This window comes from Lepidochelys kempii, chromosome 11 (genome assembly GCF_965140265.1).
Source record: "Lepidochelys kempii isolate rLepKem1 chromosome 11, rLepKem1.hap2, whole genome shotgun sequence".
Lineage (NCBI taxonomy): Eukaryota > Metazoa > Chordata > Testudines > Cheloniidae > Lepidochelys > Lepidochelys kempii.
Genome location: NC_133266.1, coordinates 43,243,049 through 43,264,039, shown reverse-complemented (window position 1 = coordinate 43,264,039; position 20,991 = coordinate 43,243,049). Strand labels below are relative to the sequence as shown.

The 20,991-nt window shown below is 37.8% G+C and overlaps 2 protein-coding genes across 8 annotated transcripts in view; both read right to left on the bottom strand.

The window, feature by feature from the left end:
- Positions 1-20,854, bottom strand: part of HOXD3 (homeobox D3) — a 42,336-nt gene extending 21,482 nt beyond the window's left edge. For 3 of the 6 annotated variants that reach the window (XR_012154302.1, XR_012154301.1, XM_073305938.1), the window contains exons 1-2: positions 20,790-20,846; positions 9,961-9,987 (exon numbers count right to left, since the gene is read on the bottom strand). The gene's annotated coding sequence lies outside the window, so the exon portion shown is untranslated. Of the gene's footprint in view, positions 1-311; positions 400-9,960; positions 9,988-11,155; positions 11,204-20,789 lie in introns of those variants that run through there. The other 3 variants (XM_073305939.1, XM_073305941.1, XM_073305943.1) reach the window with 3 other exon arrangements.
- On the bottom strand, positions 1,768-20,849 carry HOXD4 (homeobox D4). 2 transcript variants are annotated; one of them, XM_073305949.1, is made up of 4 exons: positions 20,790-20,849; positions 9,961-9,987; positions 5,383-6,357; positions 1,768-5,000 (listed from the first exon to the last, which is right to left on the bottom strand). In XM_073305949.1, exons 3-4 carry the CDS (start codon positions 5,789-5,791, stop codon positions 4,696-4,698), a joined length of 714 nt encoding a protein of 237 aa, XP_073162050.1. In that variant the 5' UTR covers positions 5,792-6,357; positions 9,961-9,987; positions 20,790-20,849; the 3' UTR covers positions 1,768-4,695. The 2 variants fall into 2 exon arrangements, with proteins under 2 accessions (XP_073162050.1, XP_073162049.1); XM_073305948.1 differs by lacking the exon at positions 20,790-20,849 and adding an exon at positions 11,156-11,203.
- Positions 20,855-20,991: the final 137 nt, after the last annotated feature.

The following is a 20,991-nucleotide window of genomic DNA, read 5'->3' as shown; positions in this document are numbered from 1 at the left end:
AGTAAATCTTCTCCCATTTCACCACACATACAGCTCTTAGTAAACCCTTTCCTTTTCTTTTGCCTTCTTGTTATCTCTACGTATACACGCACACACATAAACAAAAAGAGAGCCTTTGCCCAACATCATAATTTTTCATAAAGTGTAAATCTTTTCCTCTGAATCTAAGGTCACCACACAAGCCTAGACCAACTTCTGACTATTGCATGGTTCCAAATCGGAAAGCAAAGGGTCCTATTTGTCAAGCATTTGACAGCTAAGTTCATTAAGGATTAAAATATGAAGGAATAAAAAGTAAAATGTTTACATACCAAGCTTCTCTTTTTCGGCTGCTACCAAAGATATAGGTGCGCAGGGAAAGAGCCTGCACCCTTTGTATATTATATTCTTGGGATCTCTTCAGTTTTCAAGTCTGATAGAGTCCTTTGCTTGGCAGATTAATGACGACTCCGTGTTTCTTAAGGGACGTGCTGAATTAATTATTTCGTAAATCACGTGGTCAGGACTTGTAGAAATCTATTCTTATCATCTTCCTTGCACTTTGAATTCTGCCTGTTATGACTGTTCCTAGCAAGACCGTTTTGGTCTATACGGTTACAAAAATCAGGGGGGAAGGATAACAAACATGGCCGTTGGAAGCTCTGTGGCTCTGCATTAAAGGTCCCTATTTACTGTACTGTACAGTGAGTGGTGTTTGCTATTGACTCTGCCTTTGCTCCTCATTCTTACCTTAACGACTAGTGGTGATATAATATACAGAATTGTATTGATGTATTGGTAGTAACAGGAGGAGCCATTAGACACAAGAGGGTCAAAGTATAATCAGAAAATGTGTCTGAATATTTAAACTTAACGTCTGGGTACTTAAAAATACACGTGCACGCATATCTTCTCCCCCTGCATTCCATTGTGTTCAGGGCACAAGCCTTATTTATTGCATGATGTTCATTTCACATTCCAAGAAGGATAATCTATTTTTGGACTCATGCCTTGGCCACTCTTCAAGAAAAGATAAGTCATATGTGACATATATCTGTGCTAAAAATAGTGCAATCGACCTCTTGTAGTAATAAATTGTTGTCGTTGTTGTTTGAGGTGCTTATATCAAAAAGAAAGGAGGAGTCTGCTACAGGTTTATAGGAAAGTTCAACACTCTATATTTGGCTTTTATTTGTGTCTTATTGAGATCAGCAGAAATAATTAAGCCTACTTCTAATTTTAAAAAAACCTATCCCCTTTCACTCCGATTTTTAATTTAAAATTAATTTATGTCATCACCCACCTAAAGTACACGCCACTTGTGTAGGGTTCGAGGTAACTTCAGGTGTGGTTTCTTAATACTTACCAAGCGTGCATGCATCCGTGTGTCACTTAAGAGTGGCTTGTTAAATGTAAAACATTAACAAATGGATGATGGGCACTTTCACTGCGGCCTGAATGTAAATACAAACTTTAGTTTGTCCCAAAGTCACACCATTCTAGTCAATGTCATTAGAAAAACTGTTCAAAGGGACAGTTGGATATATTACTTCGGGATTATAGATAAGCTTCCATGTTTTTACTATATTATGCAGGGGAGGGCCTGTATGATTACAGAATGGAGATCCATATGATAAGGACTATTTGGCCAAGGTACAAAACAGAATGTGTTTCTCTACACCTTTTATTATTTCAAATATATATATGGAGGACTTACATCAAAACTACAGGAGACAGTTAGTATAAATAATACTTTAATCAATGGCAGCAAAACATTGATAAAGTCCATAAAAAGATCCACACGCTGACAGATATCATAGTATTGTTGGACAATGCATTCTTATAACAAAAGGTTACACAACATAGTATCCGTGATAAGCAAAAAGAAACGTCTTTACTTCTTAAGCTATATAACGTAACCTCTCCGGAGAGTTAAAAACACTTCTGTCTTTTCTATGGAGTAAAACGGGGATAACAGCAAATTAGTGTTTGTAGTCATCGGTACACAGAAATTTACATTCCTGAACCTTCAGAACACTGGCAGAAATATAACTAACATATTTTGGTACACTGGTGCCTCAATTCAAGTATTTTCAGAGTTTACTAATGTGATTGTAACCAAGTAAACTTAAATTCCTGCTCAAACTGGACTGGCACATAGGATTTTAAGAGCTGTGTCTGAACCAAACATTCGTCCAGAAGATATTAACATTTCAAAAGACAATGGGTCAACTTCTGCTCTCAGATATATCCTTGTTTTACTTCAGTAGATTTCAAAGGGGGAGCGGGGAGAGGCTGCACCTGAGAGCAGAATTTGACCCTTTCACTTTAGGTATTCATCTCAACCTAAAACATACAAAACAAGAATTTGTTTCTCTGAGCAAGTTACTTTAAAGAATATTACACAAAGGAAGCCAAAGTTGTGGACTTCCCCCGCAAAATAACGTCTGCATGGTTCACAATGTGCTCAGCACAGACATTAGGTAAACAATAGCAGGATTTATCTTAAATCAGACTAACCGGGGCTTCTTTTTCAGATTAATTTTGACAGAAAATACATGATTTGTGACAACTGTGTAGAGTTAACCTTGATTTTAAAAAGAATTGCTTTCAGCAACTTCGAAACTTGTCTGAGGAAAGCCCTTCCCAAAGGCTGCATCTAACTGCTCTCCATGTTAGAAAAAAGGAAGAGTAGTTAGGGTCCAAAAGGTTAAGGGTTTAGAGGTCACTCTTCCCGGCTGAAATACAGCTAATCGAATAGAAAATTTGTCCTCTGGATGAACCTGTTTCTGCAATTTAGCCGAACTTCAGTAAAATACCTTTTCAGCTTCTCAACGTGAAAGCTTCAGAAAAAAGACGTCTTTACTATGTATGAACTCTGTGCTTTTTGTATTAGAAACAATGATGCGAATAATGCAGGAATATCCATCTTTAATATCACGACGTGGAGATTCAAGTATGGCCATGTGCAAGTCTGAGAACTAGGCTAACCCTAAGGAAGAACAAAGAATTGTCTCCAGGCTCTAATACAAAAGACCAAGGCTCGTAAGATACTTTACTGAATTCTAGGGATGAGCAAAGGGCAGAAATTAATCCCTGACCACAGTTAATTTTGCCAACTAAATTATTTTTGAAGCTCTTGCCTTTTTAATTTCTAACCTATATTAAATCATTTTTCCTACTGTTTTCTCAAGTAAAATGTCCAGATAGTAGTTTATTGTCAACATAGTCCAACTAGAATACACTTTTGAACTTTCGAAATAACTCAGAAATGGCTCTCTTTTATATCTTTGTATAGAAATAAGAAGGTTAGGTTAAAAATAGAAGCAATGTCCAGTTAAAATAGCTGGTGCACTGGTATAACCTCTTGACTGTTTTCAGAGTGCAAGAGTAATGGACTGATCTTTAAATCCGTCTATATTAAGGTGTAAGTTAAGAGGGCAAGTTGATTTTGCTCAGTTTATTAGCATTTTAGAAAAGAAATAAGAAAGGCTCATTGATAAAAACTTTTCAGTGGTGCAAAAGACAACCCCGAACAAATCAAAGTACATTAGATTTGTTCAGTTATTATAAAAACGTTACATTTTCCCCTGAAAATAACTTTATTTCATTTCTAAACGTTCAATCCAAGCTCATTTTTCTTCTTAAAAACGAACACCCCTCCCCAAATCATATTTCCCATCTCTCCTAAAAACAATACTTTAATTAAAAATAGGACATGAAGCAAAGAGTATGTCATCTATTATGAAGATAGAATGGCTTAAATAATGCCAGAAATCGCTTTGGTTTTCACTCTGGATGTTTATTTATCTATTTTACAGCTTTCTGTTTGTTTTTTTCTTAAATTAGGAAACGCTGCTTTAAAGTATAGCGCCGAATAAAGCAGGCATTTAAAATACAATATAAAGAATGTAACTTCTTGATGATACATTTTTAAGATTTAGGAACGCTTTCCTATTTACAGAAAAGGAAATCAGTAAAAGAGACAGAAAAGTTCTGTATGTTCAGGTTAACTGATCATGATGCATATGGATACAGAAAAGAAGGAATACTGGATTTCACCTCTCCTCTTGAGTATTTTTGGTTTGACTGTTTTTCTTTTCTTTCTTTCTTCTTCCTCTTTCTAATTAACAATAAATAAATACGCTAACATAAGCAGAAAAAAATAACCCGTTTTCACTTCATGTCTATGCATTTGTTCTGAGGTGTTATGGAAATGAGCAAGTGTTTTCATCACACCATGAAATGTAAAGCAGCACAAAAAGTTCACAAATACTAGTCTCCTTAGTTTAAATAAAAAGACTAAGCCATAGATTTCTGTCTTGAATTTGCCCAAACGCATAATCCCAAAATTGTATGGGGCAGAAAAGGCAACAAAAGCAAAATACCGGAATAAAGCATTAAATCTCAACTTTAAAATTCAAAGCTGAACACAGTTTCATTTTCAATGATTTAGTACTTTTTTATGGACCGAAGATCTCACTTAATATTTTTCCACTTCCCACTACCTGTAAGAAGAGTTTTTAGGCTGTGCTAACGTAGGTAATTCAAATAAAGTCCGAAGTATTGTCATTTTGTCTCCTTTGTACAACAGTACCTTAAAGCAAGATGACCCTCTTGAGTCTTTAGCTGCTACATGCAGGTTCTGCTTGGATAATGGCAGTTATGTACAGTACAGTTCCGAATCAAAGGATGAAATGGAAAATTTCACCTCTTCTATAAAGTTGTCAAGTCCGTCTGATGGTCCTTGGAAACAGTCTGTAAATGTTGGTTTGAACCAGATGAGGAAGACCTGCCCTTAGTGTTAGGCAGTTTGTGGTCTTTTTTCCACTTCATTCTTCTGTTCTGAAACCAGATCTTGATCTGGCGTTCAGAGAGACACAAAGTGTGGGCTATTTCAATACGACGACGCCTAGTCAGATACCTGTTAAAATGAAATTCTTTTTCCAGTTCTAGGACTTGCTGCCTTGTGTAGGCTGTTCTGGAGCGTTTAGGTTCCCCTCCGGTGGAATTGGGATTCACTGAGGAAAAAATACGTATAACTTTAAACAATCTAATCTTGGCTTTCTAGTTACACTTCATAAAACAAACCTCCCAGGCTACCAAGTGGCTGCTATGTCTGATCACATTTCCCTACAACAGGCGTGCATGTTTCCTCAGTCTTTATATAGATAGATACTCTGGAAATCTCTTCCATGCTCCTAAAATGGAGTTTTCTCCTGCACAGAAAAGAGCCACATGGCCAACGGCCTGCTTCCTCTGCAATAAAAATTTATGACGAGTATAATTGGCTACCTCAGTTTAAAAACCTCATCTCGTACTAGCCTTGGAAGGACTTTAGTAAACATCTAACCGGATTAGCTTAATCGGGGTAGAAGAGCAAAGTAGGAAAATAATCCTTACCCGAGTTAACATGGACTTTCTTCATCCAGGGATAAACTACTGCTGGCTGTTTAATTGCTGACCCGTTTGGGGTTTTGAGGTTTTGCTGCTGGCTGCAGGCTCGCGAGTTGGATATTGGAGGCGGCAGACAATGCTCTGCTTGACCGGGGAAGTGGCTCGGTGGGCCGGATTGCTCCTGTCCATGACCCCGCGGCTGCACTGCAGAGTCTTGGGCATTGGTACAGCTAAAGGGCTGCTCGCTGTAGTTTGACCGTGGATAGATTCCCTGATGCTGAAAATCAGCGCCCTGCGATGCACTGTAATAGTCGGAGCCCTGCTCAGCTAAGTAGTTATTCTGTAAATATTCCTCGCAAGGAGGAAATTTAGGATCCACATACTTAGAGTTCACCATATACGAACTCATGGCCATTAATTTCTGAAGGTAGAAAATACTAATTTTTCTCGTGTTGTCTTTTTTTCTCCTTCCATAGAGCCCTCCTACTTGCTGTCAACTGAATAAAGTTAGGTATCCATGTGACTGGCTCAGCCAATAGGGAGGCAGGGAGTTTATCACCGGATTTGTGTGCATCTCATAATTTCCACCAATTTAACTAAATATACGTGTAATCAAGTGACCAAAATTCAATATAGTTTATTTTCAAAAGCAGATATTAATATGTTAAGAATATTCATCAAGCGATGACCGCTTCATTGACCCTCAGGTAAATCAAGCTTTTTGTCTGAATTGACTTTTCTAACCTTTGATGCCCTTTAGTCTAATTCACCAGCAATAATTTCAAACATGGTTTGTTACATTTGTCAAACAAAATATCGAAATAAATAAAGACCGAGAAGCTAAAATAGCATTAAGGGGAAGGAAATTGATAAGGAAACAAGAAAAAGAAAAGACATCAAAGAAGAGGGTAATATGATGTACAATAGACTTGTCCTGTCTTTGTCTTGCAGAGGTCATCCAAAAGTTACCAGAATCTAGTTCTGTTGAATAAAATTAGGCAATCAGTAACTTCTACTTCACTTTGCAAGTCTCAATATTTTAAAAAAAATCACGCAGATAACAAGGAAACATTCATTTTTAATCACTAAAGTCCAATCAATTGAACTCGAGATGGCATTTAACTTTATATACAAAATTCACAGACGTAATTAGATAAATGCAGTCTTCATTCGTCAATAGCGTTCTTGGGATACAAGTAAATACCTTTCAGTGTTTCGAATCCTTCCGATGCTATTGTCATAAATATTTGGATGAAATCTGTATACTTGATATGAAAATTTTGCTAACATCTGGCATATCAAACTAACTTTTTAAGTGTCTTTTAAATGATTAATTAGTTAATTGGTATTTTCCAGAAAATTTGTACTGATCATGTGATTAACTTATTAAAGTAACAGACTATTAGTAATAGTTACTACTGGACAACAAATAGATATTAAGCATTGTTCTACTGAGTAGTTAAATATGATAGAGGCAGCAAAACTTTTAGAGTTCCCAGTATTCAGCACGCACGTCTTTTGATACCTTCAATATTTAAACTTCTAACCATTTGCAGAAAGGTGAAGTTTTTGCATCGACCATATATTCCCCTAGAATCGAATCTGTGACTATGTGAATACCACACAAATTCGGTTCTACAGGGTATATATAGACAACGTAATAACATTCTGTTTTCATCTACAATATAATAGCCAGGATCATTGCAATTTCTTTATTCCTTACTGTCTTCTGAGGAATGCAAACTATTTTGTTGTGATAAAGTTCTGAAATATGGATTTCATGAAGGATGTGATTTCAGAAAAGAGTCAGGTATATTATTATTGATGAAATGGATCTTTATAACTTTGTAAGAATTTGTAGCCACAAATTTCTACTAACATTATTACAAATGATCAGTGAGATCTGGTTATGACTTTAGATGCTCTAAAAAAGAAAAAGGAGGACTTGTGGCACCTTAGAAACTAACAAATTTATTTGAGCATAAGCTTTCCTGAGCTACAGCCCACTGCATCGGATGCTCTGTCATTTAAATTTCCACTAAAGCCAATGGATGTTACTAATCAAATTAAGCTATTTTAAAAAATTAAAATGAAAAATAAAGAGGAATTATACATTTAGGCTATGGATCTGAAGAAATTTTACCTAATTTGATCACTTTTCCCCCCCAAAGGATTTCTTTTAATCGAAACAGGAATAAAAAAGGAAGCAACAGAGAGAGAGAGAGAGAGAGAGAGAAATGGGTGAAAAGAAATTTAAATGATAACTTTTTTGCTTTATTAAAATAGTTTCCAAATTTATCTCCATCACATTATGCTGTCTCTATTATTCCTGTTAGCGAAATGTGAACCTATCGTCAAAATTCTCAGCTTAGACACTCTCTTCAGGTTTCCCGTGCGGTAGCGTTTATGGTGAAGGACAGGGCGAGAGGTCATTCTAAATCATTTACAAACATATCACAAAGTTTCATTATTTTTACTTTGTGGACAGCAGCACACAGGAGTACAAAAGTTCATGAATTGTGTCTGACCCAGCTCCTCAGTGCTGTCCTGTGGTCAACCTCTTCTCCTTCAGCTATTTAGTACAAGGAACATCAGGACAAACAAGAGTGTGCGTGCATATTTCGGGGGTATTGCGTTTATCAAAGTAAGGTTTGCTTCGATGACACATTTAACGTCAAAAAGAAAAGGAGTACTTGTGGCACCTTAGAGACTAACCAATTTATTTGAGCATAAGCTTTGGTGAGCTACAGCTCACTTCATCGGATGCACTACATTTAACGTCTACTTTTGATGTGTTTGGGGAAGATATTTTTAAACATCTGCTTTCTAATTATGGCGGTGCTAAGCACTCAACAGCAAGTGCAACTCCAAACGATTTTCTGAGCAAAATCAACTGTTCCGGATTGCTGATATTTGCATCTAAATATTTTAATATAGCTTCTTTGCTTGCTCTTTTTATTAATAGTGCTTAACTATAAAACGCTTAACAGTTCAATATGCTCAACAAGCCAACGCTCCAGAATCTGGTTCAGAGCTCAGCAGAAAGTTTTGGTTTTCAAAAATCGTGTATAGTGTTGAACAGAAAGGATCGATAGCGTTGGAAGAATCACCTCCATATTCTGTTAAATAGTGCCCATTTTCATATTTGTTAGACGCTGTGACCTGCGTTTCACCTTATTGCACGACTTGCTCAGACAGGTCAAAGCCAAAGAGTTATTGATGAACAAAAGCGTTAAATATTCACCTCCTGTTCAACTGCCCATACAAATGCTTTTGATCTATCAGCCTTTTTGTATTCTGGTTCATAATCAGTATGCTAAATGTAGGTTTGTAAAAAGAAAGTAATCCATAGATTTAGGGTCGGCCACAGAATTATATGGCAAGAGCATTCATGCAACCCAGGGCTGAGCTGTGTAAGAGAAATTACCTATGGAAGGGAATTAAAAACCCTACAGCAGAGGCAATTGCGTAGTTCAGTCAGAGAGAATTCGAAAAATAATATTGCCATGAAAAATCAACGTCAGAACGATCAGCCTGGTATTAAGAAGTAAAAGAGGTCGTTGGTCAGATTGCATGGAAAGGAAGCAGAGAAAAATATAAATAAGCACAGTTCCACTCCTGCACATTACCCCATTCCGTTCACGCTTTGCAGAAATGGTAGGAAATTTAAGTTTAATGAATCCTTAGCAATCTTAGACTTTATTTTTCTCTTAGAAAAAACAAGTCAATCTTCTACTGAAGCATGAAGTTAAAATGCATTTAACTAAGACCTTTGCCATTATTTCAGTCATAAAGCGTCAAAAACAAGCGTTTTCTACTTTAGATTTAGTTGTTGTCTTCGTCACAGATTTTCCCCCCTAATATTCCCTTGTGTTTCATTTCATTTTGAATGATCAAAGATTGGAAAATCAGTAACGTTTGATGTTCCTCCACTGAACTCAAATATTAGCTCTATTCCACTTCCTGGTGTCATTTAAATAAATGTCATATTTTCACTGGCTCAAAAAGACTTAATTGAATCAAAGGATCAGTGATACTACTTAGAATAATATAATTACATCACTAGGCAAACAACTCAGCTCACTAATGCTAACAACATACAAATGCCATTATGCCATTCATTCATTATGCCATTCCAAACGAGTTTAAAATTAGATAACAAACGCAATTGTATTTTGAATCCTTTCCGGAAAAAGAGGAGTAGCCAAGCTTATGAGCAACTGTGGTATAACATGATACATTCAGTATTTGCACAGGGAGGCGCTGTATAGCTCGAGCACGTTAAAATGGTATGACTGCTAATTAGTTTATGCTACTTAAGAGCAGCATAATATGACACCTAGCACCTGGACTGCACTGTAATTATCTATAAAGAAACTGCCCATCAACTTTTAATATTGTATGTGATTATAACATGCACGAGGACAGGCTTAAATAAATTGAAGCCCAAGAGTCTTTGTATACAAATAAAACAACTGTGTAGTCACGTAAAAATGGCATCTCTTCTCTGATTTTCCCAGTCTAAGGAAAAGAATCAGTGTTTTCACGCAATGCTAATTTTGTAAGAAATTAGGAGTTACTTACTGTTGACGTCTTTCCATTGTGTCGAACCTGTTGCAATAAAAAGGTTTGGTTTTGTTATATTTAATAGATTAATAATATTTCTTTACAACATTTATGGAAACATATGACTTGTATACTTGTAAATAGGCTTGTCAATAGGCAGAAAAGGTGATGGCAAATTCTGAGAACAGGCTAGTAGAAATAAGAATAATATTCTCCAATGGCTGAAGTGTGCTGGTTTTACTTTCACTGTTCATTTACTGTTCATATTGTATCCTTTTTATTTCAGATAAGAGGGAAAGGGGAGGAAAACCCTCTACTTTCACCATTGGAAAAAGAATAACAAAGGCCTTTTTTTCTTTTGTAATTCACTCACATTCAAATGAGGTATTCAGGTCCACCTTTGATAACTCAAACTATAACGTGTGGCAACACGTCACGAAAACATCATATCCATTCTGAGTCTAGAAGGAACTATAATTCTATTTCAATATGACAGGAGTTACTCCAATATCCATACCCTTTAAGGCCGCCAGTAATTATCCAAACATTAACCAAGGTGTCTTCATCTGCATTACCAGAGGGTATATTTTAGTAGAATTCACCTTCACTTTTCTTTTCTTTTTTAATTAAATAGAGTTAAACAGTAATTTAAACCAAAATTTACGTGCATTCAGACTGATGCTCATTAAAACATATATGCTTAAGGAGAAAATGTCGGTCTGGTTTTATTTTTAACAACTATTTTGCATCATCCATTGCATTGCTACCCCATCTTGGAGAAGTGTTCTATTAATATACAAAGCAATTAACTTGGTAATAATAGTTCACTATATATAGCTTTCCAAGCGCCCCCACCCCCGCCTTTTTTTTTTTTTTTTTTTTTTGCTGCACTACTCGGTTTTCCTCAAGCATAACAGCTAGAACTTGCAATAAGAGTGGAATCTCGGCAGCTAAACACTAAAAAAACACCTTCCCGGGGTAGAACAGGGTTAGTTTCAGAATGAGATACTACATTATAATCAGAAATCTCAAACATGGAAAAGCAACCTAATTCCATTCTCTGCCTAGTCCTAGCTACTGGAACTGTACCCGTCCATGTTTACAGTAAATCTGATTCAATCCTTATAATACCAGGGCTAGTTTCAGGAAGCATAAAAACAGCGGAGCCTCTCGATCACGTTTTTGGTCGTATGAAGAGTAATAACGGACTTACTGTGTGCTTTTCCAGTGGAAGTGGGGGACCTGAAAGAAGAAATGTCTCGATGTTCGGATTCAAGCTGAATGTTCCCTGCTAACACTTTCCCTATTACTGCTTCCAGGAACCGAAGCATCTGCACTTGTATGCTCTTAAACTAATTTATGGTGGGAATTATATTTTGGCTTGTCAACTCTCAAGCCATAAAACAAAGTTTATTGGAATCACGTGCCTCTAAATAGCCACTCAGGGCCTATCTCTATGGAACCATAAATAACCTTCAGCTTTAAACTTTTATTCACTAAATAAAGGTTCGCTGAAACTGTTCTATAAAATGTAAATAGTTCAAAATATCAAGGCTGCACGGAAGGTCATAGCTGTATCAATATGACGGCCTTTAAAATAGTATGTTGCAAGGAATACGACTTAAAAGTGGAGTTAGCTCTCCAAAATAGCTATTGGGAGAAGGAGCATTTCTCTGTGAGTATCAATTCAAACCTTTATTTGAATATGTATGTAGCGCTTAGGGACTGGGAAGCAAATCGTAAGGAGAAAAGAGACGTAGTTCATTTAGGGGATTTTCCCCCACCCTCTTTAACCGGAAGTTTATGGCATTTTGGTCAAGCGCCCATGGAAAATGGTTTTGACTGATTAATCTGCTAAACTGTTTCTCTGTGGATTGGTGCCAGAAAGCTGAAGTCTCCCAACACATGTATGAAGCTTCTAAGAAATGTTTGTCTGAAAGGCTTTCGCAAGTGACCAAACTGCTTAAAACAGCAAGGGGCTGGGGCTTTCTCAAGTGAGAAATCGCGAAGCCTGCCACAATGAAATCTTTGATAACTGAAGCTGTAAGGAGGGCTATAAAACAATAAAACAGCTCTGGTGTGAAGGGAGCAGGGTGTGAGTGAGCAAATGAGGATTTCTAAGCACAGGAAGTCAAATGTCACTAGCAGTCCCCCAGCCTCCCTTTGCATAAGGGAAGCTGGGCACCAATTCATAATATATTACCGCGTCCTTTTCAGATTAGAACGTCAGGTAGTAAGTACAGCAGCGTTGGTGAAATGGAGAGGTTTGCTGATTCGTGGCAGAGGCTTGGAGCCTTTTCTTTAGTAAAGTCTAGGTCTGAAAAGAAACAGGCAACTGACGTAAAAGTGTTTGAATGGAGCAGGGAGCTCTTCTCTCCCCGAATCACGCATATGCGTATCTGAACCTCATCGCAGCCGCATATATTATCAAAAATTATTCAGCTATAGATTCAAGATGGTAGAATAATGTCTAGCACGAATGATTAAGTATTTGTTATTGTCAGGAAACCCAATAGTCTGTAAGCAAAACCTAGCGCCATAGTCCGCAATCTGCCTAATAAAGGCATATTTACATCTTATCTTAGAATCATAGAATCATAGAATATCTTCTTCAATAGTCTCTATGTTTCTAAGCATGGCTTAACAATTTGTCTTTCACTAGGCACAGAGTATGAGGAGTCCTGATTTTTTTATTTATAATAATGTTCCTCTCTTGCTTCCTTTCTCTGACAACTGGTTATTTTGCACTCTGCTGTTCTGCTTTTGCATGGTAAAAACTTGGATTCAAATATAAAGTTTTCGTGTATTCATAAATAGGACAACTCTGTGAAATAGTTTGTTTCTTTTTATGCTCTGTACTGCCTCTGATTCCTGAGAGAACTGTGACAGTTTTGGTATTACATTCAGCTATTTAATGACGCAATTAAGAAATGAATGTCAAAAGAAACGTTATCAATCAACCAATGCAATCTAAGCAAGCATTCAAAAAATAATATTTTTCTAGATCCTATCTGTGTTTGGACCAAAGGAGCCTTCTGGATGGTTTGCTATATTCACACTTTCAAGGATAGGCCGAATTATAGAGGAACTACCATATTATCTTACTCCAAGAAAGCTATGGACCAATGGAAGTTCCGAATAAATTCTTAGCCAGTACAGTTTGTGAGATTTTAGCTATGTTCATCGTTTTAACATGAGGAGGACAGGAAGGGTTAAATCCTCGCTTACCATATAGAAAATATATCCCTCAAGGGCTATTTCTTCCAGATCTTCATCTGGGCACTATCGTACCCCGTGAGCAACAGCCTTGAGAATGACAGACCGATAGAATGGAATTGGACAAAATCCTAGAGAAAGTCCTTCTAGCTGAGAATAGGCCAGAACCTACATCGCCTGTCTACCTAACAAACCAAATGACTGCAAGTGGATTTGTGGGTGCGAGGGGAATGGAGAATCAAACCAGCTATGGGATTGCAGAAAGCTAACTGTAGGGAGCAAAACAAATGCAGATCTCTACAAAATATTCAGATATGTACAGGCAGGTTCTTGTCTTACTATAACTTGGGCACTGTAACATTATGGGTCTTTCTGCAATGTAATGAATTGATGGTGAGTGACTATCACACACACCCTATATGAGATGTATCAGTGTACTAGTGAATATACGCATACACATTCTGAAATAGCATTATGAGCCTTGTGTAGACGATTTAGAAGAATACAATCAATACCAAGTTTATTTCAGTCTTCCTACTAAAGCACAGCAGCTAAAGCGTCAAAAGTGCTGACCAGCTGAAGCATCCAAAGCTAATTACATGAAAGTCCTACAGGTAATTATTACGTGATACCTAAAGGTAAAAGTGAGCTAATCACAAATAGTTCCATTGCAAGGGCGGAGGAAGTGATTGTAGATCAGAATCTAATGGGAAACCGTCATTGTCTAGGCAGGTCAAAAAATGAAGGCACCAACTCATGGAGTCTGAGAATCATGTTGTAGAGGAAATATTTTCTTAATACAGCAGGGAAAAATGCGTTTGGAGCTGGCCAGATCCAGAGATCCACTGAGATCATTGTGGTACAGAAAAGAGGGGAAACATTATTGAACTGAAAAATCTGGCAGGTTAAGATCATGAGTCAACTCAGCTCATTTATTAACAGTGTAATAAATCAACAGTGTAAGATTTTCCCTATCGGCATGCACAATCACTTTAGCTACTTTTGCAATAACCCGGACAATATAAGAGAAATGTATAAAGTGGAATTTGGCTCTATAAAGAGAGGAAAAAGACCAAATAAGCTGTGGGACAGGACGCGTGTGTTCACTAAGATGGCAAAGAACATCATCAGGAAGAAAACATGGCACAACTGGACGGTTCTCAGTGAAATATTAGAACATTGAAAAATTGTGCCGTTCAAAGCAACACACCACTATTAAGCAGCTAAAAAGGTGTAGCAGACAGAATGCACGTGCAAAGGCTGGAAGACATACATTATTTAGCCTTAACAGTTAAGAAATCAGAATGGAAGCAACAATTTTAGGCATGGATACAACCAAGTGATTCAACTATCCTGAAAGACGCATAGAAGATCCAGAAAAATTGGGAGCTAGGAGAGACTGGGGATGTGAGGTGGCGTACATAGAGAAGTTCTACAGAGAGTAAATTGGAATATAAATCTTACTAATTGGGGTATGGAGATACTTTGCATGCTGCTGAATAGCTCCAGTCCACAGATTTTAAACAAGGAAATATGAAGTTCTTCCTGCCGAACTCATTATGAAATGCTGGTGTGTCTTTAAAGCTCTGGTCAGGGAATACGGAAGGCAGATTTTGTTGTTCTAATGAGAAAATGGATTTTGGAGGATTCCGAATAGTACCTGCTTTTCAGATACGGATGTTGCTGATCTTAAAATGGAACAGAGACAATAAAACACTAGAAATAGTAACGATAAAGGAGTGGGATTACTGTAATGATTTGTATAGAGTGCGACTGGCTTTTATGGTACTTGGTGGACATACAGACAAGGATCCTACCTCGAGGAATTTACAATCTAAATGCGACCAGGAGCTGTGATGTTACTATATCACCTGCGTCAAAGCTTTCAGCTCAACCTATTGTGCGATCTTTATGATGGCCAATAAACTAGGTTACATTATTTTATCAACATTTATCCAGATATAGGAATGTGTACTGCTCTTGAAAGTAGATGTGAGGGCTTTCAATGAATGCCTATGAAAGTAGAGGTCCTCATCCCCAGCAGTAAGCCTTTGGAAACAAGTAAAGCGAACAGTGCCAGTGAGCGGGGAAAGTGGGTTGAGTAGGAAGATCAAAAGGTCAAACACGTTGACTCTCGCTGAACATCTGAACCGGTGTAAGGGTTAGGAGTGAGGATGAGGTGGAGCTCTACATGGAGTCCACAGGGTGTGAGAGCTGCTGTAGGAGACCAGGCTCACCATGTACTGTGTCTATACCATTGAAGGGCACTGAGGAAAGAAGGGAGGGAGCTAAGTGACCAGGAAGGTCGTGCTGGTACAAATACTTGTGGCATGACTGTGAAAGTTGAACCCTGAAGGATGCACCAGAGAAGGAGACAGGGCGATTTGTGGGTGAATGGGCTTTTACCACCACTGTCAGAGAGAGGAGAGTAGACAGATAAGTGGGAGTACTAGCCCAAAGTGAGACTGAAGGAGAAATGCAGTAGGGGGTGCTGTAGCCGAGATCAAAAGGAGAGCAAAGGAAACGGTGACTGAACAACATCAAAGACCTGGCTGATGACACTGGAGAGCCCCTAATCGTGAGCACTGGTGAATCATAGTACAAAAGGCAGCCTATATACCCTCATAAATGAGGACTGCACGTGATGATAGTGGAGGCTGGTAGTGTTTTAAATGTCAGTGGCCTGCAGCAGACTGGGCACTGCTAGCAAGACAGTGAATAGCTCTTTGTATGGGGAGGTATAGTGCTCTTCTCATATCCTTTAGGTAGATTTGACTCAGAGAATTGGGCCCCCTGTTGAGGTGTATGTTGGAGGGTGGGAAGGGAGGCTGAGTGTAGCTTGAAGAAGGGTCAGCATCAAGAGTTTAATGACTCAGTTGATGATGATCAGTGCAACTTCATTACATCAGTGACTATCTCAGCGTTAATCACAGTGGTCCTACCAACCCACTGTCGAACCGGATTGAGGGGGACAAAATGGATGTGATAAAGGAAACGGATTTCCCCATTTACAAAAGGTTTGCATCGTACACTGGACGATTCCCTGGGAGGGCCAAAGGAAGGGAAAAACGCATCTGAGTCTTTCCCGACTGTAAATAGTCATCAGGAATTGTATCTTGATGGCTGTTTCTGCTGATTGCCAGATGAAAGCGTGGGCGAGCGTAATATGCACTTGGCAATGCTCCTGTGAGGCTCAGGCACGGTGGAAGCTCATGTAGAAGGAGGTCTCCCTGTGACTGCGAAACAGCAGTAGTTTTACTCTCTGGCTAAGCTAAGGGCAATTCTTAAAGACAGAAAACGGAGGCTTGTCCTACAGCGCCTTCTCCTGGACGAGAGGCCGGAAAACAAAGTGGTTACACGCACCCAGGGAGAAAGGCCTCCTGGTTTCTCAGGGACAGGTTCTCCAGTGAGACAGCTTTGAATGATCGGGGGCGGACGGCGGACACCGAGGGAGAAGGAGAGGGTCTGTGGGGAAAATGTTTTCTGAAAACTTGGCCTTTTTGACGTAGCCTAGATAAAGTCTGATGAGTTAATTCGCACTACACAGATAAACACATAAAAATATCAGTTCTCCAAATGGTTTACAACATTACCACATAAATCAAGGGATACTACCTCTCCTCCTCTTTGATTTTTCTATATGCTGTATCCAAACGAAGTGATAAGCAAGAGTCCAGGGATCACATAACCCGCAGGGGCGGGTTCTTGCCCTTGTTTTCTGGGGTCCCAATGCTTATGCATGCCAACACTCATCGGAATTATAGCTTATTTTCGACACAAAAACTGAGAAAGCCGATGCAAAAGGCAGAATATGATTGTATAGCTTTGAAAGACAAAAAGATATCAAACATCTGGAAGGAATATGTTCATCTGCAAAAAAAAAAAAAATCTTCCTTGTACTTAGGGGCAGACTCTGCCAATTTATTCACTTTGAGTGGCACCTTACTCTTCGAGTAGTTCTATTGATTTCTGGCCTAATAAAATGCCAGGAGGAGAAAAAAGCATAGGACTGAAAATAACAAATAACTGATGTTTAAAGTAAACCTGTCTCTTTCCTGACAAAGGAGTGAACGCCGGGGCACATTTTGCCAGCTACTCTGAAGGAGAACTCCCCATTGCAGGCAGTGCGGGATGCTGCTTTAAAGGTGATTACACTCTCTGGCCCAACGTCAGGTATAATAGGAGCCTTTGGAAAACAGCGAAAATGAAAGAATGTCCAACATTAGCAAATATAGAATCAAAAGCGCATTGGGCTTTTTTTCCATTTTTTTTCCAACTTGCTTGGGTTTATTTTTCAATTTTTAAAAATTTATTAGCCAATACCTGCCTATAGTGTAGATGGATCTATCTGTCTATCTATCTCTACACATACAATATAAACACCCATTATCAGAATGCACGTATGTATGCACAAACAGAGAGAGAGAGAGAGAACTAGAGAAAAATAACATCTTTCCTAATAATGAAACAGGTAAGAGTGCATACATAGATGTGAAACATTGGGCAGTTTTCCTTTTCATTAAAGCCTGCCAAAATAAATTGTTCTTCTTCCCACCTTCACCTTTGCAAGCACTTGAAATCATTTTTCATGGGAGCTGATATAATCACCGGTTCCCTCTGATTGGCAAACTAAGTTCAGACACTGGAAATCACATGTTTCTTGGAGAATGTAGAACGCTTTTATTATTTTGTTATTTCCCCTTTTAGAATTAGAGATTTGAGATTCCTCCCTTTAACAAGCAAAATTGACAACGTGCATCAATGAAATATATATTTTGTTGTATCGTATCTACTTTGGTGATTCTTAGTACAAACTGTACCGAGCTGAATGGTTGAAATGTTTACTGTGCTTCATCTTTTCCTTTAACTTCCAGTTTTTTTCCTCTAACACTGCCAGCAGCATTCACTGCCGCACTGCAGTAGAGCAGTAAATACCTTTAACAGCTGCCTGCCAGCCAAGGAGTGAAATACTGTCTTTGTTCTGATTTTTTCTGCCCCAAGAGCTCATAAAGCAGTCCATGAGAAATATATTTCTTCGAGAAAACATGATTGGAAAATAAACAAATCGCTGGATTCTAAGGCTCAGGGAAAAAATCTTGTATTAATTTTTCCTATTAGGTGCTTTATGTTCGCATCCCCCCGCCCCCCAAGGATATTCACCAAGCATCTACGGACACTCACTCAGCTCATTCATCTAGGTTTTTCTTCTAGACAAAAAGTGAGGGAATTTACTTACAAAAATGAAGCATGGGCTATAACTTTATCTTTAAATATTAAACGAGTGTTAATGAGGTCTGGATAGCACGACTGGTTCCTGGTTGCAGTTTCCTTGATTATGGTTATTCTTTGCAGAGTGTACGCCATTAACGTCTATTTAATGAATCCTCTATTTCCTTTCAAAGATTAAATTAATTATAGAAATCAATATTCACATTGTACTTCTCACACCTGCTTCATGTTACATTATGAACACTTTGCAACCAAATAAATAGACACACAGATAAACACATATACTTTCTTTAAAATGTTTGCAATTTAGAAGCACACACACACACACAAACTTAGCAGCATGTGTGTGTTTGTGTATTTTAAGAACAGAAATATATCGAGAGAGGTAAAGAGAATTGAATGCCGTCCCTTTTCGGAAAAAAGCCACAAAGTACCAAAGAAACTGTTCAAAGGGTGTGTATATAAATACAAACCCATTATCTGTATATATAATATATACATGAGCATATTTTTAAAATTCGCCCTTGCAAAGTTATAGGGTATTCTCCCCACCCACCCAGAAGCTGCTAATAATTTGAAAACATTTTTAAGAGAGTGAATTTTACAAAATTTTAGAGTTTTATTACTAATCGACTGCATAATATTACCTATACTAATAACTATATCACATGAGGAGTCATTCTGAGAAACAAATTATTAGCTAATGCATATTTTTCCAATTGATATTGTAAATTGTTGCTGTGTCAGAAGTTATTTCCCCAACCTGTCCTTTTAAATCAAACGTAATTATGGTGTTGCGAAAGGAAACATATAAAGCACCAGAAAGTTAAGAGTCTTCACTTTACTCTTTATAGCAAGCTTATGGGATAGTAGACCTATTGGAAGGCACACACAGTGAGGGATTGACACTGTTTAATTCTGAAGGCTTCAAAATAGCTGTCCTGAACCCAGTAGAATCCTTTCTATTTTCATAATCAATTCTGAATATTATATACAATGCTTATATTTGACATCATAAATGATTGCTTGTCACCTAAATAATGCTGTTGTAAAATGTTCTATGTATATATTATATAATATGTCTTGACCTTTTCCCAGAATTGTAAACATTAGATGCAATACAACATTTCTATCACTGAGGATAAACAATTACATAATTATTATATATACATTTCAAAATATAGTTTGTAATAGGTAGATTATAAATATTTGCATAACACAGAAAATATATATTATTTATGTATAATATCTATATATTTTTAAATTAATCTGTTTATAAAAGTATAATTAACTTATATATGTAATTTTACCATTTACAAATCGTACGGTTAGAACTGTTGTACTGCATTGTATTGTATTGTATGTTTACAACTCTAGAAATGGTATACGTGAGTACGTTTATGTGTATTCCTTGTATCAGTATAATACGTGGTATGCAATATATTAATAAAATATAATCAAGACAATATAGATCTGGAAAAAAATCGCCCTAGATAGCCCTGGAAAATTAAACACACAGTAGACAGTTACTACAAAGCTTCTTTAAATTCTGAAATATTCATTAACTTCAGAGTCTTATATTTTCATTATTATAAAATTCTGCCTTGTGATGAATAAAGCTAAGCAGCAAGAAATAATCAGATCACATACACATCCTTTATGGTTTGATATAATTAAAAGCATAGAGAGAAGAGTTGCTGTAAAATATTTATATTCAGTGTCAACGTCACTCGTAAATTGCTAACAGCATAAATCCAAAATAACTGAGAACTGATAGCATTATTCATCCAGGCTCAACACTGATAACTTTCATGTGTCATTCAGCGTTGCAAATTATTAATGACCAAAATTCTGGTCAGAAAAACACCTGTTAATCTGTAGTTATGCAAATGAATTCTATAATCTGGAGCACACTACAAAATCATTAGACTAAGCAATGCGTCAAAAAGCCCTTTATTGGAGCAAAGCAAAGAATATCACACACATTAAATTGTCTGTTCTCTATCTTTGAGTAGCGTACACTCTGCTTCAACTAAACTTCCTGCTTCGGCAGTCAGCAGAGTATTTTGATCACCTTCGCCACATTTTCCTAGAGCTTGCTCTTCGAGACAGCCCTTCAACAAGACCAAATACACCCCAATAAAAATAGTTTTGAAAGTGGTGCTTGCTTGTGGCTTAAAGGATCAGAAAATGCCTCTCAGACAGGTGACAAAACAGGCAGGGGCAGTTAGCAGCCACATTCAGTGCAGTTAGTGACCTAGACTCGAAGATATCTGAGTGCCTAAATGAATGCGACGGCTATTACTGTCCCGAACACTTTCTTTTATGACTTCTCAAGTCATCTGGTGGCGTCTGGGTTCTGGGGAGCCCTGTAATAAGGCAGAAATGAATGAATTCCTTACCCGCTTGCTGCACTGGAAGAAGGCAGGGGAGCCGAGGAGGATCGCTGTAATCCATTAGACTGGTTGGTAGCAATCCGAGCCGCATAAAATAAAAAGGCAAAAGACAATGGGGCTAACAGGTACAGGGAGAGAGCTCCGGGAGCCAGCCTGGCAGACTGGGACCTTGCCGCTCGGCAGCGAGATGCTCGCTTATGAGTCCTCA

Coding starts and splice junctions, on each gene's coding strand:
- HOXD4 (XM_073305949.1), bottom strand. CDS start 5,791: ATGGCCATGAGTTCGTATATGGTGAACTCTAAGTATGTGGATCCTAAA. Junction 5,001..5,382: donor GAAAGTCCATGTTAACTCGG/GTAAGGATTATT, acceptor TTTTTTCCTCAG/TGAATCCCAATTCCACCGGA.